Source organism: Halichondria panicea, chromosome 5 (assembly GCF_963675165.1).
Source record: "Halichondria panicea chromosome 5, odHalPani1.1, whole genome shotgun sequence".
NCBI classification, from domain to species: Eukaryota; Metazoa; Porifera; class Demospongiae; order Suberitida; family Halichondriidae; genus Halichondria; species Halichondria panicea.
Window position 1 is genome coordinate 148,720 of NC_087381.1, and position 24,813 is coordinate 173,532.

General features: G+C 42.7%; 6 protein-coding genes across 13 annotated transcripts; 3 read left to right on the forward strand and 3 right to left on the reverse strand.

Moving 5' to 3' along the window:
* Positions 1 to 56: 56 nt before the first annotated feature.
* On the forward strand, positions 57 to 13,876 carry LOC135336558 (talin rod domain-containing protein 1-like). 2 transcript variants are annotated; one of them, XM_064532413.1, is made up of 3 exons: positions 57 to 67; positions 12,436 to 12,540; positions 12,654 to 13,876. In XM_064532413.1, the coding sequence occupies exon 3, from the start codon at positions 12,670 to 12,672 to the stop codon at positions 13,735 to 13,737; it is 1,068 nt and encodes a 355-aa protein (XP_064388483.1). In that variant the 5' UTR covers positions 57 to 67; positions 12,436 to 12,540; positions 12,654 to 12,669; the 3' UTR covers positions 13,738 to 13,876. The 2 variants fall into 2 exon arrangements, with proteins under 2 accessions (XP_064388483.1, XP_064388482.1); XM_064532412.1 differs by having other exon boundaries at positions 12,670 to 13,876.
* On the reverse strand, positions 219 to 7,320 carry LOC135336629 (transmembrane anterior posterior transformation protein 1 homolog). Of its 7 annotated transcripts, XM_064532506.1 has the most exons (10): positions 7,166 to 7,320; positions 6,776 to 6,912; positions 6,454 to 6,483; positions 6,310 to 6,395; positions 4,405 to 4,485; positions 3,152 to 3,352; positions 2,000 to 2,347; positions 1,354 to 1,522; positions 652 to 728; positions 219 to 580 (listed from the first exon to the last, which is right to left on the reverse strand). In XM_064532506.1, the coding sequence occupies exons 2-5, from the start codon at positions 6,908 to 6,910 to the stop codon at positions 4,410 to 4,412; spliced, it is 327 nt and encodes a 108-aa protein (XP_064388576.1). In that variant the 5' UTR covers positions 6,911 to 6,912; positions 7,166 to 7,320; the 3' UTR covers positions 219 to 580; positions 652 to 728; positions 1,354 to 1,522; positions 2,000 to 2,347; positions 3,152 to 3,352; positions 4,405 to 4,409. The 7 variants fall into 7 exon arrangements, 4 of the variants coding, with proteins under 4 accessions (XP_064388576.1, XP_064388577.1, XP_064388579.1 ...); XR_010394851.1 differs by lacking the exons at positions 3,152 to 3,352; positions 4,405 to 4,485 and adding an exon at positions 1,762 to 1,846; XR_010394850.1 differs by lacking the exons at positions 3,152 to 3,352; positions 4,405 to 4,485 and adding an exon at positions 1,755 to 1,846.
* On the forward strand, positions 8,654 to 10,917 carry LOC135336471 (uncharacterized). Its single transcript, XM_064532275.1, has 2 exons — positions 8,654 to 8,958; positions 9,067 to 10,917. The coding sequence occupies exons 1-2, from the start codon at positions 8,841 to 8,843 to the stop codon at positions 10,812 to 10,814; spliced, it is 1,866 nt and encodes a 621-aa protein (XP_064388345.1). The 5' UTR covers positions 8,654 to 8,840; the 3' UTR covers positions 10,815 to 10,917.
* On the reverse strand, positions 13,828 to 20,629 carry LOC135336434 (alpha-mannosidase 2x-like). Its single transcript, XM_064532225.1, has 17 exons — positions 20,378 to 20,629; positions 20,106 to 20,327; positions 19,896 to 20,043; positions 19,580 to 19,751; positions 19,247 to 19,377; positions 18,828 to 19,087; positions 18,634 to 18,734; positions 18,094 to 18,399; positions 17,453 to 17,707; positions 17,062 to 17,317; positions 16,798 to 17,000; positions 16,508 to 16,621; positions 16,143 to 16,293; positions 15,731 to 16,079; positions 14,765 to 14,898; positions 14,282 to 14,563; positions 13,828 to 14,133 (listed from the first exon to the last, which is right to left on the reverse strand). The coding sequence occupies exons 1-17, from the start codon at positions 20,540 to 20,542 to the stop codon at positions 13,981 to 13,983; spliced, it is 3,402 nt and encodes a 1,133-aa protein (XP_064388295.1). The 5' UTR covers positions 20,543 to 20,629; the 3' UTR covers positions 13,828 to 13,980.
* Positions 20,630 to 20,686: 57 nt separating this feature from the next.
* Positions 20,687 to 23,009, forward strand: LOC135336609 (AP-3 complex subunit sigma-1-like). Its single transcript, XM_064532474.1, has 7 exons — positions 20,687 to 20,847; positions 20,901 to 20,992; positions 21,046 to 21,157; positions 21,217 to 21,288; positions 21,543 to 21,674; positions 21,903 to 22,434; positions 22,764 to 23,009. The coding sequence occupies exons 1-6, from the start codon at positions 20,779 to 20,781 to the stop codon at positions 22,017 to 22,019; spliced, it is 594 nt and encodes a 197-aa protein (XP_064388544.1). The 5' UTR covers positions 20,687 to 20,778; the 3' UTR covers positions 22,020 to 22,434; positions 22,764 to 23,009.
* Positions 22,975 to 24,809, reverse strand: LOC135336591 (peroxisomal membrane protein 11C-like). The gene is made up of 3 exons (XM_064532452.1): positions 24,634 to 24,809; positions 23,841 to 24,014; positions 22,975 to 23,576 (listed from the first exon to the last, which is right to left on the reverse strand). The coding sequence occupies exons 1-3, from the start codon at positions 24,709 to 24,711 to the stop codon at positions 23,070 to 23,072; spliced, it is 759 nt and encodes a 252-aa protein (XP_064388522.1). The 5' UTR covers positions 24,712 to 24,809; the 3' UTR covers positions 22,975 to 23,069.
* Positions 24,810 to 24,813: the final 4 nt, after the last annotated feature.

Genomic DNA, 24,813 nt, shown 5'->3' on the forward strand with positions numbered 1-24,813 from the left:
GACTTTTATTACACTCTTATAACCTTGACAACGTGCATCTTGAATATATGTACATGTATGTATGTGTGTAGTTGCTAGCTGGTTTCTGATTAAAATAATAATGCCATTCAACGATCACTCCTTTGTGACTTGTTGATTTCGAACAATAGTGAACTTGTGTAGTTGCTTATATATATAGATTACTTCAATTTTGTCTTAATTCTCTAATGATGCACAAGTCTATAACCCTAGCTTTATAATAATGATGAATATTATACAGTCATAATAATGAAATTGATTTACTATTGCTACACAGTGTGAAGCGCTCCACTTGAGCTAGTGGTTTAGGTTGACACTTGCTACATAAGTGGACAGTTTTCTTCCCCAGCACCTGTTCGCTTGACTTTTGAACCAACGGCCCAATATCCGATATCGAGGACTGAGTATAGGTGGAATAAAACTTCCTTGCGTTGTCATGTGACTGGATGATTGACCAATCAGATTGTTGCTGCTATGACTACACGGTGGTGATGGGGACGATCGGTAGTGGCAAGATTTCCCCAGTAAAGTAATACCAAGTAGAACTTTGCCAGCTAGCAAACTGTGTGTGTGGAGTGGGCGGAGGGGTCAGTGTGTGTGTATGTGGAGTGGGTGGTGTGTGTGAATGCTTACCATAGATACAAGACGACAAATAGGATTGCTCCATTTCTCCCAGGGAAAGTAAACGTTTGATACAATGTATCCCATAACTGCACAAACACATCAATAATAATAACACGATAATAAGCTATGACAGACACAGTCCACCCTCCTATCACCAGACCACACCCACCAGACCACACCCCTCTCACCAGACATGCCAGGGGGAGTAGTATGAACCCATCCGGCTAGACACAAGGTCAGTGTGATCAGTTTTAGCCAGCATAGATGACACATAATAAAAGTAATTATCTTAAATATGGCTCACAGGTGGACAAAGTACATTAGTAGGAAGTGAGGTAACTGAAGTGGGTGACCACTACAACAAACCATGAATACAGTACTCCACAATAAAGGATGTAAGTACAAAGGGCATTGGCACTTATCAGACACTACATTATAATAATAGTAGCATAGCAACAGTTGTCATGCCAGTTCCCACATCAAGTTATCAACAATACCGTATAGCAGGTAATTTCGGGGACAAAATATTCGTGGTTCAGCAATATTTAGTCATTTCGTGGTTGGAGCTTGCACTGCAGGTAAACAGGCAAGGTCGCTTCATTCATGGGTAAAATATTCGTGGTCAGAGCTTTAACCACGAATATTTTACCCCAAGAAAATTACCGGTATACGGTAGACTGACAGTGCCCACCCTAATAATTATATACTCACATTGTCTTGTCTACTAGTGACGAGGTCCATAGCTAGGAGGGTACGGTACTTCTTGTACACATCAGGACTGATATCATTGAACTTGGTGATGAAGGCATGTTTGATGAGTCAACCACCACCTCCAGAACCATCACCATGACTACCACAGGGAGCACTGACTTTAGGTAGACTGTGTGTGTGTGTGTGTGTGTGTGTGTGTGTGTGTGTGGGTGTGTGTGTGTGTGTGTGTGGGTGTGTGGGTATAATGCACATAGGCAGAAGTACAATACATGTGGAATACTGTGGAATGCTAACAAAAGACCATATCGACTCATGAGATCATCAGAGTATTCATTCAACTCATGCAGTGTGTCGTGTGGATGGTCTAGACATTAGACATTCAATACCTATAAATAGCTTACACCTCACCCTTTGCTCAGCATTGTGCAAAATTATGACAGCATTTACAAGTATTCATTGAACCAAGATTTAGCACAAGCACATTTACTGGCACCTGTGGGTAGGTTGTCTAGACTTAAAATGTGATCATAATGGTTTGATCAGCACAGGCACACAATGGACAGGAAATAACATCTGTACATGTATGCAAAGTAAGTTGCAAGGGTAAAATTGCAAACTAATGAAAGCTCATGTATTCAGTACTCACCTAGGTCCCAGTTAAACTGACTGAGATTGCTCACACCATAGATTGAAGAGTTAGAGGGATAGGAAACGGAGTGGTGCACGTGATGATTTTACATTGAATCTGCAGTGGAGCCTCGAAAAATATCCGTGTTACGAGGCTATTAAGCACATTTCTGCCAGGTAACTCCCAAAGCTGTGTTTCCTCGAGACATCATCTCTTTCAGCAATTTATAACATGCCTAGTCCATGAGCCACGTGTAGTACTTGCAGGAACTAGGAGCTAGAGTTTCCTGTAACTATAGATTGCTTGAGGATACAAATGATGTCATGTTGCTAGCTCTTGAAAAGCTACTAGGAGTCTGTCGAATATCTGTAGAGTGGTCATGGTGTGTGTGTGTGTGTGTGAGAGAGTGGGTCATGCATGGTGTGTCATAGGTCATCTCTATCCACAAATGACTACCGTATAGCGTGTAATTTTCGTGGGGCAAAATATTCGTGATTTTCGTGGTTGGAGGTCTGACCACGAATATTTTACCCACGAATGAAGCGACCTTGCCTACCTTTACCTGCAGTGCAAGCTCCAACCACGAAAATATTACCCACAAAATGTCTCAATATTGCTGAACCACGAATATTTTGTCCCCCGAAAATTACCCGCTATACAGTATCAATATACATGTACATGTACATGTATGGACAATAAAACTGCTAGTCTGGCAAACCTGTGGCATTATACAGTCCACAACAATGTCCCTGTGTACATTACACCTACTGGAATGCCCAACCCCAACAACAAAGCAATCAAAGTTCCAGCCATCATTCCTCACTAGGCATTGACAATCTATTATCTTTTTAACTATTCTCAGCACATGTATATGGACAATAAAACTGCTAGTCTGGCAAACCTGTGGCATTATAATGTCCCTATGTACACATTAACACCTACTGGAATACCCAACCCCAACCACAAAGCAATCAAAGTTCCAGCCATCATTCCTCACTAGGCCTATTATCTTTTTGACTATTCTCAAAAAATCAGCCAGTTTGGCCATGGTGTACCCATTATTCCAATTTAATGACATATCACTCTTATTCTGAAAAGACGATTTATTTGTAGTTGTGTTGTAGCATTACAGAAAGTGAAATTTTGCAAAAGAGAAAACTAATGTCTCACTGAGTGTGCTGCTGGCTCACAACCTGCTATCTGCCCAGCACACATCTGTAAACCACCTGCAGCGTCTAGAATATCTATTGTTGGTGGGGCCTTAGCAATTATCCTGCGAGCAGTGACTCCTAACCGATTGGCCTCACACCGGGGCATTTGTCCAGCTGATTAGCCAGTAGAGGGGACACAGCTTTAGGGTCAACGTAGGTGCTACAGAGGTGTTTGGTGACATTTGCGAGAGAATGACAAATACTCCTCCATGTCTGCCTAGTGGTTACAGTACAGAGCTATTGCATTATAAGTATGGTGTGTAATCAGTGCCAAAATAGGAATGCAAAAATTAGAACAGAAGTTCACAAAATTATGACCACAACCCCCAGAACTGCAACCACAACTGACAAAACTGTAACCACAACTGGGTGCATCAATGAAACTGGATGCACGGGCAGTGATAGCTGTGGGCTTGAAATGGGAAAGTACATAGGAAAGTACATAGGAAATGATTGGAATTGATTCAGTTACATGGAATGGAGACTTCGGGCACATCAGAGGATGTAAGACACACTTAACCTTTGGTGACCTTTTAAAAGGAGGCTATAAAAAGAAAAGAGAAGATGGATGTTTCATGCATCATACAATTATGAAAGCACTGCGGGTGCTGATGCCACGGTGGAGGTGCCAAAGTCTCCATTCCATGTAACTGAATCAATTCCAATCATTTCCTATGTACTTTCCCATTTCAAGCCCACAGCTATCACTGCCCGTGCATCCAGTTTCATTGATGCACCCATTTTTTGAGTCGTGGTTACAGTTTTGTCAGTCAGTTGTGGTTGCAGTTTTGTCAGTCAGTTGTGGTTGCAGTTTTGTCAGTCAGTTGTGGTTGCAGTTTTGTCAGTCAGTTGTGGTTGCAGTTTTGTCAGTCAGTTGTGGTTGCAGTTTTGTCAGTCAGTTGTGGTTACAGTTTTGTCAGTCAGTTGTGGTTGCAGTTTTGTCAGTCAGTTGTGGTTGCAGTTTTGTCAGTCAGTTGTGGTTGCAGTTCTGTGGGTTGTGGTCATAATTTTGTGAACTTCTGCTTCTAATTTGCATTCCTATTTTTTGGCACTGATTACACACCATATATAAGGTGTGAAGTTAGGTCTACCAGACTCTGAGGGTCAAATTATGCTAGTTTAGTGCCCTATTATTCTCAAATAAGCTATATAGTTCCTAGAAGTCTCCTTATATTCCCATGCTAGCATAATTTGCCAAGCCCTCTTCCCCACCTCCATCATGTTGAAGAAGACATACAGCTTGATGACAGACTGTCCCTTGATGAGATGGTAGAGTGCAGAGGTGTCCACTTGTTTAACAATAGGTTACAATAATAATTATTGTATCAAAATAACAGTATCGAAATTGAGTGGATCTACAACACGCCCACTCAATTTCGCTTCTCTGTTATCTATCCTAACTCCAACCACTATAATAATATCCCTTTCACACCTCTTAAAATGTCAATCTTCTGTCCACAGTCCAGCACCTGACAATATTATTCATAGCAGCCACTAAGTTAGCCTCGACCCCAGGCCGATCCGTCTCCAATTGAACGCTAGGTCGCCTACTAGGCCTGGTATTGATTGTATTTGGGCGTGATCTGGGCGTGGTTTTTTAATAAATTGGTACAACAAAAAATGAACGCAAAATGAATCCTCCAACTGTGGTACATGGTCTTCAACAACAGCCTCTGGGGCAGTATACAGCAGGAAATACTTCCAGAAGACACTTCTTTGGCAGTGGCAACCAAATCTTTGTCGATTCCTTTATTGCTACTGAGGATGGCAGCAAAAACACCTCTATTGTTTAGACTCCTGACCTGGTCACGTCAATCATGAGTCTCATGATGAGAGATACAAGGGGAGAGACAATTAACAAGAACAACACTTTTGTCAACAGGAGGAGCCTTGGTCCTACCTAGCTTGTAGTCCATTAAAAAGGGTAGCAACTGATATATAGCAGAGAGACTTGCCATACCCCTTTGGGAACCAGATAAACACGTCCCTTCCCTCAAACAGGAGCTTGAGGCCTGGGCCTGTTCTGCCATGAGAGTGAGGCCATCTTGCTTCAAACAAGACAACGCATTGCATGCCATGCATAGCTAGCTAGCTATAAATTGAGAACATAACACGGAGCTACATTACTGTAACGTTTACGGGAGTAAAATGCCTCTACGTAGACCTTTAGTATTACAGAAAAAAAGCAGGAAACAAAATGTGAAGAATCTCTGCTTTAGTTTCCGGTTCCTGCCACGCCCAGATACAATCAATACCAGGCCGTATTTTTCAACTTCGTTCTATTAAAAAAAAATCGGCCTGGGACCGAGGCTACCACTAAGTGTGCTAAAAAATCCCCTAAATACATGACCTCTCCATACATCATGTCAGAGGAAGGTCAACAGACTCAATTAACACCACTTAACACTAGATTTAAAATTTGGAGACTACCATATTCTGACTGTAGACTAGTGAGAATAGTGAGGACCAGGGAAGAACTGACTGAGCTATAAGATCAAGAGGCTAAGCTACTATGTGTCGTCTCCCGAGTCTAGACCTAGAGGGGCTTCCCAGTTAGAATGCACACCTGTGTCAACTCTTGTAGCTATACCATTTCAGCAAATTCAGCAAAGTATTATCACAAGATCACACATGTGAACCAGTTACTGTACATGTGCTGTCATGCACTTGTGGTACAGTGTACAGTGTGCAGTCAATCTAGATGTATAAGTTTCCTGTCCTAGTTGGTGCACATCTCACATATCTCTACAGTAGAACCTCCATTATCCAGAACCTCGATTATCCGGCTTGGAAGTTTTTTAAAAAATAATTCAGAAAATGGGCGTGTCCCTCAAACACACATGCGCATTGCAGCTGTTACCATGGAGACATGCCTGCTTATCTTCTGCACATGCGCAGACAACCATGTGGCACTGCTGTTTATCAATAAAGTGGGTGGATCAAGGCGTGGTTTTATCTATTCGATTATCCGGCATATTCACTTATCCGGCCTGCTTCTGGAACCAAGGTGTCCGGATAATCGAGGTTCTACTGTACTAGGCTCGTACATGTATATAAGGTGGTGCAGGGGAATACCTTTTGATGTACTTGTTCTATCTGTCCTACGTGTGTCCTCACCTGCAACATGACAGTATGGCTGTGTAGACAGTGAGACTGAGCAAGGCTCTCAGAGGCAGCCATGTGAACACAAACAAGAAGGTATCCTGAATATATGGGAGGATTGTCACAGCACATCAATCTTACCATAAATTACCAGCTTACCATCATTATTAGGAACCCAAACAGCATTAACTGTGTGGGTGTGTGAGGAAGAGAGATTATACATTGTCACATGTGTCTAGTTGCCAGGCACAGTATTTCATATTAGTACACACATTTATTGGTACAAAGTGTGGTGGTACAAAGTGTGGCTGGTACAAAGTGTGGCGGGTCGCCACACTTTGTACCACACTTTGTACCTAGCTAGATGATTATAATCAGCTAGTATAATGATGATATCATGCATGCTGACACATGTTCAATGTATTTGCTGATAATGCAATGATAGTGTGGGCACATTAATTGTGGACACATGCCCCATCACCTTCTCTAGTTCCCTCGGAGTCTTCATGAACCTAGTGACCCTCCTTTGCTTCTCTGAGAACAGTCCCTGGCCATCTTTGAGACCATGTCCCCTGGTCAGCTCACACCTCACGTAGTTATACAGGGATATACCCATACCTGCAGGAGAGGGGGGTACATGTACACACGTGTGAATATACCGTAAGTTACAATGCTACGCAACAAAATTCAAAGCCATTTTATTACTCAGAGACAGTATTAGTCCTGGCTTCTGACACACCCGTACCACGTACCCACCTAGTTGGGCACCAGTGTTACTCATCCACCAAAATAATGTACAGTAACATAATTAACCCACGGCCACGTACTATCAGCACTCCAGGTACTATATATGGCTAGCTACAGTAGGCACCTTTCTTTTTGACGGTATAATTGGTACGTCAATCGAATCGTACGTCCAGAGCTCAATGGTCTCCCTGACATTCGAGGAAGTTTGCTCATATTATATAAATAGATGAAGGAAGAGAAAGGGATTGGAAACGCACGACGTCATTTGACGTCATGTTTTACTATGAGCTAGGAATGCCGGATGCCGGGCGAGCCCCAGGTGGTTTCCCCTGAGGCCTACACACTAAATAAAAATGCTACAGTGCAACAACCAAAGAGAGTAGATTTTTTTTTTTGGTACACATTTTTTACATTTTGTGGCATATCTTCTAAAGTAAAAGTGATATGATCTATTTGAGTGCAGGTACTGAAAGTTCAACTATTGGCGCTTCCATTGGACCACCACCTGTTACATCACATGACATCATCAGTATAAAATGGCTGTCTGAAGATGTGTACTTCCGAAAATATGTTAGGAATAGAAGTAGCTTATTTGTTTGAGTTAAGATCTGAAATTTGTTGTGCATGTACCTGAGTATATTGCTCATCTTTTGAGCTTCAACGGAAGTCTGGGCTACTAGTAAGTTCTGAGAAATACTGCATTTTGTTGTTTTTTGGTGGCAAATATGTTAGGAATACAACTTTAGATTTTATATTAGTTAAGGTCTGATTTTTGAGCAGCATGTACTACAATAGTGTACTTTTCATCTGTACTAACTTACAGGAGTTAGGCTAGCCTCTTCTTTGCTAGAGCGGCCCATCTTGTCAAAAACAGTGCTTTTTATGACTTTTGGGGCAATTTGGCTACGTAGTAAGCTCAATTACCACGCCCCTGTGACACAGAATGACCAACACCAACTGTGTATTTGCAGGTAGACATCACATGACCTTTGGATGTAGCAAATAACAACAAGATGATTTGTGATGTCACAAATCAATGAATATCATTGCATACGTCAGCAAAAGTAGCAAAACGGAGCAAAATCACCATTTTTGACAAGAAGGGCTGCTCTAGCAAAGATGAGACTTGTCTAGCTCCTGTAAGTTAGTACAGATGAATTCTATGCTATTGTAGTACATGCTCCTCAAAAATCAGACCTTAACTAGCATAAAATCGAAAGTTGTATTCCTAACATATTTGCCACCAAAAAACAACAAAATTCAGTATTTCTCAGAACTTACTAGCAGCCCAGACTTCCGTTGAAGCTCAAAAGATGAGCAATATAGTCAGGTACATACACAATAAATTTCAGATCTTAACTCAAACAAATAAGCTACTTCTATTCCTAACATATTTTCGGAGGTACACATCTTCAGACAGCCATTTCATAGTGATGATGTCATATGATGTAACAGGTGGTGGTCCAATGGAAGCGCCAATAATTGAACTTTCAGTACCTGCACTCAAATAGATCATATCACTTTTACTTCAGAAGATATGCCACAAAATGTGAAAAAAAATAATATAAAAAAAAATCTACTCTCTTTGGTTGTTGCACTGTAAGCTTATTTGATATTCCTCACATACAGATTACTGATAGCTGGCCAAGCAGTCAAGCAGTTAGCTTGCAAACTAAAGTATTGTGCATTTACCTGTGGAAGGTGCAGCTGTACAAACTGAACACTTATGCTCGATTTGACCAAAAATATCTTTGATTGGTTTCTCTGCTATAGTACAAAGAAGAAACGCAAGAAATCTTATGCAAATGTGCAGAAGTCAATCTAACAGCATTTTTCGACGGTGGATGGTTTGGCTGGTTCTCCTAGGCGGCTTGGGAGCAGTGGTCTGCTCAGCCTCAGACGATGTCGTATTGCAAGGTTTGTTTTCATTCTAGCTAGCTTGTAAACAGCTTGTTCAAAACATATTCTAACTACAAGCTCCCCCACAGTCAATCAAGTTCTAATATACATGTATTTTTTTTGCAGGCTCCTTCATTGCATTTACAGATGCGAATATATTGAAGGTACCCTATCCGAGTGATCCTGGTGAACTTCCTATCACCCAGTTTGACAGATCTTCAACTGCAAGTCTCACAAGCCCGGCTGCTTTGTATGACAATGGTCAAGCATTGCAAAACAGCATACTAGATGAGCAGTACACGGTAGTTGTTGGCTTGTTGTCCCTCGAAATCTTCAGGAATATTTCAACAGGTTCACTGCTGGAGCATGTGGATTCATGGTCCTACCCTGATGGTCATCAACCAACAAAGCTTTTGAAATCAGTTACCAACCCTGAAAACTTCTTTCTTACATTCCAGGGCCACCGTCCTTTGGAGTTTGCTATTGATAATGGGGAAATTCATTCTATGCAGTCTGGCATCGAGGAGGCCGCTCAAACTCTCTCTACACTGTTGCCTTCAGTCGACGATGATATTTATGCATTAGTAGTATCCGGTAATCAAGTTCGATTATTCTCCGTGTCAGAGCAAGAATACAAAAGAACTGTTAGCCTGGCTCCCAACTGCATGCAAATAACCAATCTCTACTCCCTTCCTGCAATCCCACAAGATAGAACAGTGACCTTTGTGGTTAAGTGTATTTCAAGTGGAGGTCAAGTTGTCCAATACCACGTGATTGCGTCATATGGCACCAATGCCCCTCTGGAATTCACTGCCATTGAACTGGGGTTTCCTATTGCATCAAGTACTTTCTTGGCTGTACGAAACGAAAGTACTCTCACTGTTTATAATCGAATGCACTTGACAAGCGGCGTCCCTCAATCGCATACTTTCGATCAAGAAATACAAAAGGTTGTCGTTTTCGAGGCACAAAGCAGAACAATATTGTTGGTTTATACGGCTGTTATTAATTTAACGCAGGTCGATGCATCAGATTTGTTCTATGCTGTGCCTGGGGCCATTCAATCTATTCCGGGGACTCTACAAGATTCGTCTAATTCTCCCCATATGATTGTCAACGATGGATTGGTTGTCGTTGCTAGGAACAATCAAAAATTTGATATGGTGGCTCTGACAATGGACAGTACTACCTTTGCTCTGGTAGAAGCAGCTCGAGGGGTAGGGACAAGCCAATCTCCTAGCTTTATAGCATTTGTACCTGATCCAAACAGCCCTTCTGTAGTGACAGATGAACCTACTCAGTCCCCTCAGACCACTACCGATGAAGTTTCTCCAACTACAGCCGCTCTAACTACCGATAATCCAACCACAGCTCCAACCACAGTTCCAACCACAGCTCCAACTACAGCCAATCTAAATCTATGGATTATATCGGTGGTGATGGTGGTGGTGGTGGTTGTGCTTGTTTTAATTGTCCTGGTTTTGCTTGTTTTATTTCTATTATATCGAAAATGGAAGAAATCCAGTGGAAAAAAAAACATACGTGCTCGTAAGGACACAGGGAAAGCAACAACTTCTGCTCCTGTCTTTGGCCAAAACAGTCATCAGCCTGTCGAAGAAACATGCGATGCTGAAAATACAGTAGTGATTTCGATTGACCAGGTCCATGACAAGGCTACAACCTCTCCTACCCCGAAATATGTCTTGGTAAGTTCTGCAACTACATCAGACCATGGATACTACTCGGCTAAAGCAACCCCTCTCTCGGTGCGTGGTGATCTCGGTGATCCCAACAACTCCCTGCAATCTAGCCGAAGTGATGTCTCTGTGGCGGGGGTGGACAATAATAGCCTACAAGAAACCACGTCTCTGTAAAGACTGTATTTATTTTAAGAGTATTTTATTTATGGTGTGAGTGGTTGTGTGGTCAGTTAGTAGGATGATGAAATGTATAGTGTAATTAAAAATTCATTGTTGATTTCCTGTGAACTGAACTGTTGCATATGGTATGCACAGAGGGGGACACCCAGGGAATTTATTCCCACGTTAGTACATAATTATTCTCGAAACACAACCGTATCAAATTGATTTTTAGTCGCAGTCACCTTGAGTGGATGGTAAAGATCGTTAACTAAACTGTGAAGTGGGAAGTGCGGCCTGGGATCTAGGCTAGCTCTAGATTGGTATCTGTTCCTGGCGAAGAACGTGAGATAATTGATATACCACAATTTTTTAGTAGCAGTTTTAAGGAAGGAAGCTATGTACTGCCTGACAGTGAGGCAGTTTTTTTGCCCTCAAGGAGAGTGTCCACCAGCTGTGTACAGTAATGGCACGTTGTTCCTGTTCACTGCAGACCCTCAGTTAAAATCGTACCAGCTCCTCTCAGCGTATGATATCAATAATCCATCAGCGAATCCAAAGCGGATCAATAGGGTTCTAAGAACTGCAATATATGATTTTTGTTTTCCAGTGACTGCAGACATTAACGTCCTGGACCCTCCAACCCCCTCACCACCTCACCCTCTTCCAACCACATATGTGGTAGATGAAACAGGACATTCCCATCTTGCTGTAGGAGAAATTGTTGGAATTGTGATAGGAATTGTTGTAGCGATTGTTGTACTAGCAGCAATAATAATTGTTTTCTTTCTCTGGAATAGGAATAGGAATAGGAAAACAGTACAAATTCACACTACTGATTCCGATTCTCATCCTTCTCCAACGGACACTCGAAGCACATCTATGGCATCGCTCAATAATCCCTCTGCTACTTCCAGCCGTTCTGAAACACCTGTGCCAACAAATTTTTCTACTCAATTGGGCACTCCAAACACGTTTATGACATTGCGTAATCCTACCAGCCATTCTGTAACATTTGTGAGTGTACCTACACCAGAAACAGTCATAGATCATGAGGATGTTCCCCTCCCGTCTCGCAACACCCAGCAGCAGGTTCCACCTAAATAGTTCACCATACTTTTTTTTTTTTTTTTTTTTTTTTTAAACATAGTTCATTGCATTTTATGACTGTTCTCATAATCATTTTTTATGCATTAATAATTATTGGCAAAAACATAGATGGCAAAAACAAGCTGCAAGCAGCCCCACCTCCATTGAAATGCTGGTTAATTGGTGGCTGCATTTTATTATTATCATGGTTGCAAACAGAATCTTTCAAGTGGCTTGAAACCATAATAATACAGGTTAATAATCATGGTCATTAATAGCCTCGAATCCAGGCCGATTGTATTTTAATCGGCCTGGTCTCGAGGCTAGGTCATTAATAAACACAAAAAAATGGTAAAGAGTGTTAAGTATTATAAGTCAGTGTTGACTCGGGCTGATTTTCTGATTAGAGAAAAATCGGCCTGACGTTTTAATACTTCAAGCCGCCCTTGAAACAGCTGTCGGCTGTTGAGCAGCCCCACCCACTCCTGCAGCAAAAATGGGCGTGCCTGCTCTCCAGGGACCTGTGCAGTGTGTATACGTGTGTACCGTACCAGAGCTGGACCTCCCACAACTCCATTGCCATTACTAAAGTGTCTACCATCTTCTGTATAAACAGCTAACATCTCCCTGGAACTAGTATAAGACAAGACAGGTGAGCCTCTCATTCATGTTGTCACTGTATCATGTCAGGCATCTTTTATAGTATGTGTGTATGGTTGAATAGCAACAAATTGTCCTTATTTTTGGTTTTTTATAGCTATTCAGTCCCCTCCCCACACAGATGGCCACGCCCCCATTCCCCACAGAGGTACTGCCCACCTCCCCCAGTCTACCCAGCGACCTATTCCTCACTCCAGAGCTCATCAATCGAACGTGCCGCGATTCCTGTGACCGAATACAACTAGTGGCCGACCTCCTACTACTTCAGTCCAAGTCCAACACCTACCAGCCAGTAGCCGGGCAGAAACCAGCTGCACTCGAGCCGATATCCCAGGGCAACGAATCGTACAGCAAGTCAAGAGATGCTATTGTTGCCAACACCAAAGGGCTTGCAATATCTATTAAAGATCTGACACAGAACTTACACAAACACAGCCTGGGGGGAATCTATCGCACGGTGGAGTCAATGACAGAGCAGGCTATCGTACTAACCGAGGCGGCCACTCATGCAGCGTACTTCACAGCACTGGCAGATCGTCGATGCCAACCAGCACGGCCGAGCGTCGTGGACCGATACTCATTCGAGCGTGCAAAACAAGCCATTCACATGTCCTACGATATGTTCAAGCCTGACTACATCAACTCTATGACTCGAAGTCAAGTGCTACAGATCTCCAAGACGTTTGCAAACAACATTGCTGTTCTAACACATGGATGCAAGAATGCAAGTGAAAACCAATCCTTGAAGGAAACAGATCGCAGTCAGTTTGCTAATCTAGTTGTTTGTCTACAAGGAACCACTTCATCTTTCCTGTCCAGCCTCAAACTGTTTGCAGCACATCATTCGGAGGATAACAGAAAAAGATGTTTGATTTTCGGCAAACCTCTACTTGCGGCTGTTGACAGCACTGTAGAGTTCTCGTATTTCCGCCAGTTTGCCGGGAGAGCGGCGGTTTTGACGGAGAGGGGGTATGAGTCACAGACAGAGATACTCGGTGCTGCCATGGCGATTGTCGGATCGAGTATTCAACTCCTTGAGACAACTGGGGACATTTTGAATGAAGCTGACTCAGAAAATTGGCAAAAGATGGTCAACTGCTGCAAAGCCGTGGCCGATGCTACGAAACTACTATCAGGGTCGATGCGAATGCACACACCGTTGCCATCACGACGACCCTCTGTAAACTAGTATAATTTTAGTTTTAAACTGTACGTAATTATATACCACACCCTTTTCAATTATTTTATTTCAAGTGTTGTTTATTATGTACAAAACGTGTTTGCTGTATATATAATATATATTATAATATTATTTGATGACGAAAGTATTAGCACAAATAAGTTAGCTTGGTGGAGGTGGTTGTGTGATAAACACATGCAGATTTGCATTGAACTACATGTATATATATAAAATTAATATAATAATCTAGCTCTACCAAGTCAGTCTATAGGTGTGTATGTCCATCGGATTAACGTGAGCTAGGAAGCCGGTGTCACTGTCCAGTACTGCTCGCTCGTGTAGGAGACTGAGGGAGGTGTGGCTTACAGCAGTGGGCGGAGTTTTAAACAGCTCCAACAGCTTCACCTGTAAGGGGGGGTGGGCTGTTACAAACATACAGCATGACATTAATTAATTGAATATTAATTTTAAGGCAAAACTGAAATAGCTAATAGTGATGGTACCTACGTACATGCATTCACGGTAACCGTCACCTAGGTAACCACATACGTACCTCCCCGTCGACCAATGAGCATTGCAACGGTCCGACATCAAAGCCGCAATCAAAACCCCTCCGGTGGAGAATAAGCGCTGACTCAGCAGTCTCCCCACCACCCTCAGTCAACAGTGTCCGCAGATTGACGAGATTGAAATCACATGGGAAGGGGCGTGGCAAGGGTGTGTATGATGTGAGGGTGTGGGAGATGTGAGGGGAGGTGTGGATGTGGAGTGGGTGGAGGAGAGAGTCCAATGTAGCGTGACCCATTAGAGAGTGGTAGACCAACTGGGCCGTCGGCTATAGGGAGGCAATAAAGACAAACATAATGAATAAATTTGGCGAATAAGGCAGCAATTGAACTATTATTGGCGATAAAAATAATTATAATTTGATAGACGGCATTAGATAAAATTGGGAATTTTAAATATTATGCAGACCTTGTTTTGCCAAGCCTAAATAATTTTACTCGCTAAACAATACAACCTCCCGCCCACTCACCGAAGCCTCGCCCATTCTCCTCTCAACGAGTAGTCTGAATGGTTCTCTGGTTGGTACGCTGTCTTTAACTCCTTGTCCTAGTCCCCTGTTGTCATCCTGCATGAGTCGACGGTCCAATATCACCTCCAACCATCCTGGAGGGAGGCGCGGCATGAGGGGGCGTGTGTGTGGGGGTGGGAGTTAGTGTGGCATACAATTATTGTACTCAAAACCTACTAAATTTGACATTGGATCCACGGAATTCAAGTTATGGCAGCTGAAAGAATCCCGAACCATTGATGGAGGGGGTGTAGTTGAATATCTTTCAACAGCCTTAACTTTAGTACCGTTGATCCAAATGATGTGTTGCAATCCAAAATTTTTTCAGGGCCCTAATTTGTCATTTTTCGGCCTTGGACCATTATTCATGGTATTGCCAAATCGGCAAATAATTTTATCTCTCAAATATGATTTTTGATGACACCATTTGAACTATTTTTTTCTAAGCTTTCAGAAAATCCTAAAAAATTTGACATTGGATCCACGGTATTCAAGTTATGGTAGCTGAAAGAATCCCGAACCATTGATGGAGGGGGGTGTAGTTGAACATCTTTCAACAGCCTTAACTTGAGTACCGTTGATCCAATGTCATAAATTTTATAATTTTCTGAAAGCTTAAAAAAAGACCTTTCAAATGATGTGTTGCAATCCAAAATTTTGTTGGGGCCCTAATTTGTCATTTTTCGGCCTTGGACCATGGGCTATTATTCATGGTATCGCCAAATCGGCAAATAATTTTATCTCTCAAATATGATTTTTGATGACACCATTTGAACTATTTTTTTCTAAGCTTTCAGAAAATCCTAAAAAATTTGACATTTGATCCACGGTATTCAAATTATGGCAGCTGAAAGAATCCTGAACCATTAAGTGAACAGGACTATTGTACAAGTAACAGTACACTGTGTAATCTATTGCACTGCTCACCTTGTTTAAGCGAGGCCACGCCCAGTGGTTGTCCAGTGAAGAGAGTGACCCTGTGATTAGCATCCTGAACGAGAGCGCTGGTGGGCATTGGATAGAAATTTCCCTGGAGGGTTAACTTGGAGTAAGTCCGTCTCTTAACAAGCTGGTATCCATTATCATCAGTATAGAAGGTGTCCTGAGTGTTGGCTATCGATGTGTGTACTCGCATTGCCACTTCCTTGTTAGATTCTCGCGTAATATCCACGAGGTTGCTAATGGCAACGGAACGTCCGTCCATTCCCGGAGAATTAAATAGTTGAACTGAGTGCACGACGAGACCTGATTGGACGATTGTACGCACTTCTTGTAGCTGTGTGTGTGTGGAGGCAATAATTGATAAAAAAACTACATACAACTTGTCACGCCCACTCACCAAAGGTCCTATCACCACGGAGACAGGGGATTTCCCTGCTGAGACCCCACTAGCTTTCCCTCCAGGCATGAACAGGTAGGCACCGCTCTTGTCCTTACCAGATGTCGTACCATAGACCACAAACTCTACCTCAGTACGCACTTCAGACGATCTAAAGTGGGTGTGGTTAGGGGTGTGGTTATACATACTGTATAATTATTATTATAGTTGGTGTTTTAGTTCAGTGGATTATGGAATATTTACTGTATTGTATATTTAAGGCGACACAAAAAACAAGTACGGCACTATAAAATATTGTTGTCACTAGCTTTCTAAGGCACACCGCACACACGCCCACACACTCACCCTCACACCCACACACTCACCCTGTGGTGATGGACTTGAGTAGTCCATTAGTGCCGGAGAACTTGGCAGATATTGAGTGAGAGGAGAGGACAAAGTCCGCCGCTGACACCACCTCCTCTGTCTTGAACACATCACTGTGTGTGTGTGTGTGTGTGGGGTGTGTGGGTGGTGTGTGTGTGTGGGGGATGTGGTGTGTGGGGGGGTGAAATGTTATAGTAGAAAAAGCTATAAAACCTCAAAGTTAGCTATCAAAATAGGCTCATTGCGGAAGCTTTTCCACCAGCAAACTGTAGTTCAGTACAATACTCACCTTTGTATAGGGCCCATGTTGATGTACTGTACGTTGGCAGGAACACAGGCCACACCCCCTTGCTGACTCAGCTGATAATGCGAGAAGCCGAGGGGTGGTACGACCACAGGGAATGATAGTCGATACGTATCCATGGCGATGACCCCGTTACTCCAGACTGGACTAAGTTGACATGCTACTGACGCATCACTAGAGTTGGATACCTAGCGAGGAAAGGGGTGTGGTCTGTACCCATGGTAACAACGAGGAAAGTTATATACTTACCATAACTTTTGGAGAGTTGACTGTGACTGTGACGAGTTGCTTGGCAACCTGAGGTAGAGGATTCACAAAACTCACAATTTTTGGTCCCTCAGTGACAGAAATAATTGACTCTTGGGGCACTTGTTTCAACTCAAACTTCTCATTAGGTTCAAAAGTCATCTCCATGACAACATCGGGTGAGGGAGCGGTGTTTGTAGTGAGTGCTTTGAGAGCAGCGGAGATGATACCTTGACAAGCAGTTATAGACGAAAGCATTCTGTACAAAGATAAATAATGACGGTACATTGCACACTTAAATATGCGCTCTACAGGTGAAATATTGCAGTAGAATAATTTCATACGATGCTCTACATACGATGATGTCCACCATACGACTATATGGTATACGTACTTCTTTGCGTAGTCCACGACAACGTGATCTTTAGCCGTGCCAGTGATTCCATCGTGATGTTGGAATAGCCCCAGGTTTCGTCGAGCGCTTGTTAAATGTGAGGCCACACCCCTTAGCTTGCCGTCAACAGGAAGGTCATGTGACATGACTAGACTGTACATAACCTCGGCAGCTCGTAGGTATGCTTGCAACACTCTGTCCATGTTCTTATGGTAGGGACGTGAAGTGTAGTAGCCACTCCAATAATGGTCCGCCCTGAGGGGGGGGGGGGGGGGGTGGGGGGTGATATTGCATACTACTTCTTGAACGGCCGTAACTTCAGTTTTGGTGACCCAATTTCAATGATACTTTGGTTCTCTGAAAGCTTAAAAGGAGCTCTTTCATTTGGTATGCTCAAACCTAACATCATTATTTCGTCATATCACAAATTTGTGAGTTGAAAATACCATTTTAAAGAGCTCCTTTTAAGCTTTCAGAAAATCAGAAAATTATTCAAATAGGATCATTTTAACAAAAGTTATGGCCATTCAAAAATGCTACACTAGACACATACATATGTACAGTCCCATGCATGCAATGTACGCGTGTACATACACACACCCCCACACACACACACACACACCCCACACCCACCCACACACCTGTCAGCGTAGGTAAAGAAGTCCCCGGTGAGCATTGGTAGTCCATCAGGCACCAGACTGTTCCTTCTGTCAGGCGGACTAGTCGCACGAAGAGCATCGAAATAATTCGACAATGTACCAAACTGTACGCTAGCGTGTAGCTCAGGGTGACTGTTAATATAGTCCATCAGCTTATAGTAGTTAGTGAACTGGTGATCGATCTCCCGTTGGCTGTCCCATCGGAAGTCATCACCGAGTGGAGCTAAGACGATGTTGCTACGGTAGAGCTTGGACTTGAGCCGGTACTGGTTCAACAACATCTCCGCTCTGTATAGAGGAAGTATAATAGTGTTACAGTGTTAACTATTGCATGGGACTGTGTCTGGTGTACATGGCATCTTTGAACAGCCATAACTTGTGTTTTAACAATGATTTCCTGATTTCTGAAAGCTTAAAAAGAGTTCTTTAAAATGGAATGCTTATTGTAACTTTAGTATGACCAAATTCTCCATTTAAACAACCATGGGATATACCTTCCTTAGTGTGTGTGTGTGTGCTCACCTCTCCTTGACGTTGTCGTCGGTGATAGCCACGGGACTGACTTTCCACGGACATTTTATACGCCCTCCAGGCAAACGAATAAAGTCAAACTGACAGCACACCTTAGGAGAGAGAAAGTCAACAATAACATCAGCCATCAGCCATGACGAGGTAACAGTATTCATCAAAAACTCATAATAATAAGAGCTTTGTACCTTTGGGTGTGGTCCACAGGTGTGAGGAACATCGTAGCTATAGAAGGGCATCATGTGACACAGTATACCCGAGTCATAGCCGCCATCCCATTGCTGTAGCCAACCGAACTCTAGTTGACGGTTCAAAGCCAGTTGTTTCTTGACAGCATAGTGCACTCGTTGTATGAGCATGGACTCCAACCCTGTCCCTTGTAGCAGGTACGGCATGGTTGCCGTGTAACCAAAGGGATCTATCGCCCAACCAGTGGAAGGCTTGATTCCTACGTGTAGAAATAATTATAATTATATGCTAATAATTGAAATTGTAACTATGCTAATGTAACGATTCTATAATTGTAATTGAGAAAGTAAATCCGAAGTACTTCAAAAAAGGGAAGGAAGAGAGGGAAGTAACAATGGAAGTCAGTACACTTACTTACCTGGGAGGTTCTTTGCCATCCATTGATGACCTTCTATAAGCTGGTCCAACATGGCGAAGTAGTGAGTGTTGGCTTCATCGTTCATTACCCAGCCACCTGTCACTATCTCTATCTGACCACCCTCCACTAGCCTGAGGGGTAATGGAACACACCACACGTTAGATCCCACTGACTTGAGTGTGTGTTTAGCATACCGGGAACTAGGAGCTATAGTTCCCGGGAACTAGGAGCTATAGTTCTCGGTAACTATAGATTGCTTGAGGATACAAATGATGTAATGTTGCTAGCTCTAGTTACCCAAGGAAAAGTGGGATCTGGACTCAGATAACTCACTTCTTAAACTGCTCTCTCTTGGCGGGACTCTGTTCAGTCCACCAAAGGTCAAGGTACGATATCTCTGCCCATATGAACTTCTTCCTCTTATCTCCAGCTAGACTGTCTGTCATGAGGTTGAGAATGTTCCGAGTCTGCGCACGATAATACTCCTCAAATGTCTTGATCCAACCTGTGCAGCGTGATATAATTCTAAAGAAACAATCAAGTAAACCACGCTTTTTCAGAAAATGGAGCATTTGGGCCCGAAATAAATTCGCTGATTTACTAAGCTCACCATAATTATTCTAATAGCTATTATTATTATAATAGTCACCGGGGTCATTGTGGGAGTGGGGTACAACGAACACTTGGAGGGGGTGCTCTATAAAGTCCTCCATTTTGTACGTGATGTCAAAGCCTTGATTCCAGCCGTTAGGGTTCGTGGGGTCATCAAATGCCAGCTGGTCAACCAACTCGCTCATCTGTAGCCATGGCAACAGCGATAAGTTATATAGTGACACAGTGATATATAATTATAACGTACGGTGACATCGACATGATCTCCCGTTGGCTGTGCTGATGAAAATATACACTCAGGCAGATTTTCCGGAAACACGATAATTTCGTCAGGCTCGTTTGATTCTTTCACTATTACATGTGGTTGCTGCGATTTGATTGGACCGTCCTGATGACGCGGTGACGGCTGCTGTTGTAATGCTTCATTTTCCTTCTTTGCAACCTCCTCCACGGGTGAATGTCGTGACGGCTAGAGGGTGAGAAATTAGTCGTTTAATAATTCTAATCATGAAAACTCACCACAACAATTCGTCTAATATCGCCATTCACGTTATTCGATGGTTTAGAGTATTGGTGATAGAGTAGCAACGCTCCCAGGAGTGTCACACACACTATCACCAGCGAGACACCTTTCCTCAGAGCTAGTCTTCGCACCAGTAGCCGTGCACAACTGCCTAGTACCATCTCTCTGGAGGAGTATTGATGCACTCACAGCATAGATACCAGTATCTCACACACCCTATTAGACTCTCCTATAGGGGGCGGCGACACACTGAGACCGTTAATAGCCGCCCTCAAAAGTAAAAATCTTCAATATTACTTATCTAAGATAGTGAAAGTAGTCCCATGATCAACACTGGGCATTAATTGGAATAAAATTGAAGGATCTAGGAAGAAGCTGTAGCACTGTTTTGTTCAAGATGATCAAGGCTATTTTGGTGTTCAACAATCAGGGGAAACCTAGAATATCAAAGTTCTACACTTACTACGTGAGTATAAACCGAGTCATGTAGCTATTGACAAAACACACACACGTACACAGAATGAAGACGAGCAGCAGGCTATCATCAAGGAAGTCTATCATCTGGTCTCTAGGAGAGATGATAATATCTGCAACTTCTTAGAGGGGTCTTCGTAAGTAACTCCGTGAACAGTACGATAATTATTTCACGTACGTACACATGCAGTAAACTTGGGGGAGGTGATTTCCGGCTCATCTACCGTCATTATGCCACTCTCTATTTCGTATTCTGTGTGGACTCTTGTGAGAGCGAGCTCGGAGTGCTCGACCTTATTCAGGTGAGTGTGTCCATATATGTTGACCACACCCATCAACTACGCCCCTATCCTGTATATAGGTGTTTGTAGAGACTCTTGATCGCTGTTTTGAGAACGTGTGTGAGCTTGATCTCATCTTCCACATGGACAAGGTGTGATGATTATTTATGACAATAATGGCTATATTATCTCGAGAGCCTGCAATTTGTGTTCAGATTGTTCAATTTAAGATGCGCTCTCAGAATTAGCTTTCCAATGAGTATGCTTAGATACAAGTTCTGTGATATTGTAATTTTATGTACAAATCCAAATCCAGCAATTTAAAGGCTATAGCCTTGCTGGGTGATAGGTTACCATAACCATAGCAACCTCAACGTTACGCTATGTATAATGGTACCACACACAGGTTCATAACATCATGAGTGAGATTTGCATTGGTGGGATGGTGCTGGAGACTAACATGAGCGAGATACTTGTCCATGTGGATGCTCAGACTAAACTGGAGAAGTCTGAGACCTCGCCCACCAGTGCCATTAAGGTGAGTATGGAGGGATACTCCATATATATAGTAGACCTCTGTACATGCAGAGATGTGCCCACACTACCTACCACCTCTTAGGCCTAGTTCACTATACTGTGCGCTGAATAAAAATAAAATAATTGATTTTGAACAGTATTCAATGCTTAAAATCAATGATTACATGTGTGTAGTTGTGTACTGAGTTACTACTGCCCTACCTTATTGCACACACGCTATTGTATACAGAGTACAATGTCGTCTGCTCCCAATAAAGCACTGTCTGCAGTCAAGAACATTCAGAACTCTGGTCTCAAGCTACCAAGTGCTAGCAGCCTCAAGCTGCCATCTTTTAAACTGCACTAGTGTGTTTAGAAATAGATAGAAGTTTAGTTGCTTTGTATGTGTGTGTGTGCTCATGGTTTATAAAATTTCTCGAGGTACAAAAAACTTGGTATTATGCATGTGTACATAAACGATTATTACCAGCAAGTGTGCGTTAATTAGAACAGTGTATTTACCTGCTACGAGCCCCGCCCCGTTCCTCTTGCGGTACTTGATATACACAATAAAAGCTGTACAAAAGGGAAGCTTTGTTCACACTACCTTACTCTCCCGACAGTCTCCTCCACCATACTAACACTCAGACAGATGGCCAGCGACCCTACCGACCTACCTACAGCAGAGGCTGACTCCTTCGGTCCTCCCCACGCTCACGCTGTGTCTGGCTCCCTTCACCTCTGGATCATCCTGCCAGGGCTGGCCATATTGGTCCTCGTAGGTACGTGAGCTGGTGTTGTGCGCGGCTAGGAGTACAGTATAGTACACTACAATATTAATACTACGTGTACTGCATGCTCTACCATAGATACAGTGGCTTTGGGGGGCAAGGTCATTTATATACACGAGTAGCCTTTGTACACGAGTAGCCTTTGTACACAAACTATTCATTTGGTAGTTGGCCTTTCTTCAGGAGTGGCCACTACGAGTGGTTCCACTGTAATTAGTGATTATTTTAGTTACTATAAACTGCTATTGGGTGTCATTGTATTTGGGTGTCATTGTATTTCCTCGGCTCTTAATGTCGCTGCTTTACATATTCCTTCTCAGGATTCATGTTCTACAAGCTCATCCGGTCCCAGAACGACAGAGAGAGGAAGAAGCTGGAGAAGAAGAAGCTCAAGCAAGAAAAGAAGGAGAAAAAGAAATCAAAATAATCTTTTATAGCTATGGACAATAGGAAAAATCATCTTTTATTTTTGGCTGTAGACGATATTTACAACTAGGTATTACCTTCACTATTTGTAAACATGACCCACCACATGTTTAAAATTTACATTACTATGGCAACAAGAAGACGATACAAAAATGTGTAGGATAAACACAATATTGTATAGAATATACACATCAATTTGACTAGACGACATGTCCGGGCACAATCTTATATAGTCCGATGAGAGAGGAGAGTGTTCCTAGAAGCCCCACCCAGAACAAGGGGAGTTTCCCTGACCACAACACGCCCTCTGGTAACCAGTGCACAGCATTCACGAAGTCCGACAACGATTGAATAATAGAGAGAAGGATATGAAACCTTCGAGCCATAAGCACTTGCATCTGAGGAGTCCTCCCAACATATTGTCGTTGATCAGAAAATGTTACTTGTTTTTCCATCGAATTTGAACTCTTTTCTTGTCTCCAGAGCAACTCCATTTCTTGATTTATGCTCATAAGGGCTGTTGTAGATTGTAGGGCGCTAATTAGTAGGGGTAGCCCCCATAGCACCATGGCGATCATCCACAATGAGGTAGACTTCCCAGTGACCAACTTGTTGTCTACTAACCAGGCCATGTGTTCAGTAGGGTAATAGAGGAGTCCACATAATACGGAGAAGAGTTCAGCTAGCTTAGCAGGTAGTGACACATCCTGCATGTATGAGTGGAAGAAATAATACAGTGGAACCCTCTTAATGACCACAATCACTGAAGAAACAATATAAAGCCAGATCCCAAATGAACAGTTTGTGTACATACAAAACAAACCCTCAACAAAGGCCACTTCTGTATAATAGCCAAAACTGTGTTCCCCTATGATGTCCGTTATGGAGGGAGGAGTTTCACATTATAATAAATGTACCTTGCCACCACTTTAAACATGAGGACCTAAATACTGTACACTTCTATTGTATACCTTCATAAGTTTGATGCTCCTCCATGTTTTGAGTGTGTGTGCCAGTGCCGGGAGGTCATCAAGGAAACGAGAGATGATTCTCATGTTCGCCAGTGAGCTGTACAGAGTGGCCATCTTGAGTGAAAGTGCAGGGTGGGAGGTCTCCGTTAGACCTCCCACGAGAGCAGAGGAAAACTGCATGTAAAAAAAGATGATACATTCTAGCTCGTATCAAAGGGGGGTACAGTTATAGAAAAATCAAGATACCACGTACTGCACAAAGATACCTTATAGAAGACAATGAACAACAGTTCAGCATTATTAACAAGTCTATGCATACAGCAAAGGAAATAGCCAGAAGCTGTTAGTTTCCTGTATTAATAAAACTATGGAAGAAAAATGTGCATACAACAGAACATGTTGGTACGAAAGAATAAAAGAAAGGCTCTTTCAAAAATCAGTTAATTAAAAACTGAGTTTTAAAAGAGACTTTCTTTTTTTTCATCTGGTTTAAATGTAATGTTGTAGAGTTCCAGTATTCGTAGTGAAGGCCCCTATAATTATCCTTGTACTTTTTCTTATTATTGATGATAAATCGAAAATTTTTTTGCTACTGACAGGAATCACCAACCGATCTATAAGCAGACCGCCTTAACCACTTGGCCAACCGACGGCCACAATGTTCCCCACAATGATTGGATGTTGCGCCACCTCACGTTGTTACGCCAGTGTGGTTATTAAAGTATGATATCGTGCAGTAAGCATGCACGTACGTGGTTTCATTCGGGTACATGGTTCTGACAGTGACACGTACCTGAACTGTTCTAAGCACTTGATTCCTGCACCAGTAGTTCTCCAGGAAGGCACACACTTCCTGCAACATGGCAGCCATTCCTTACAGCCTCTGGGTACAGCCCTCTGTGTACGTGTGTGTAGCAGGTCAACACCAGTACCGGCCTCAGAAGGGGGTGGGGCTGAAGGCCGATCGACACAC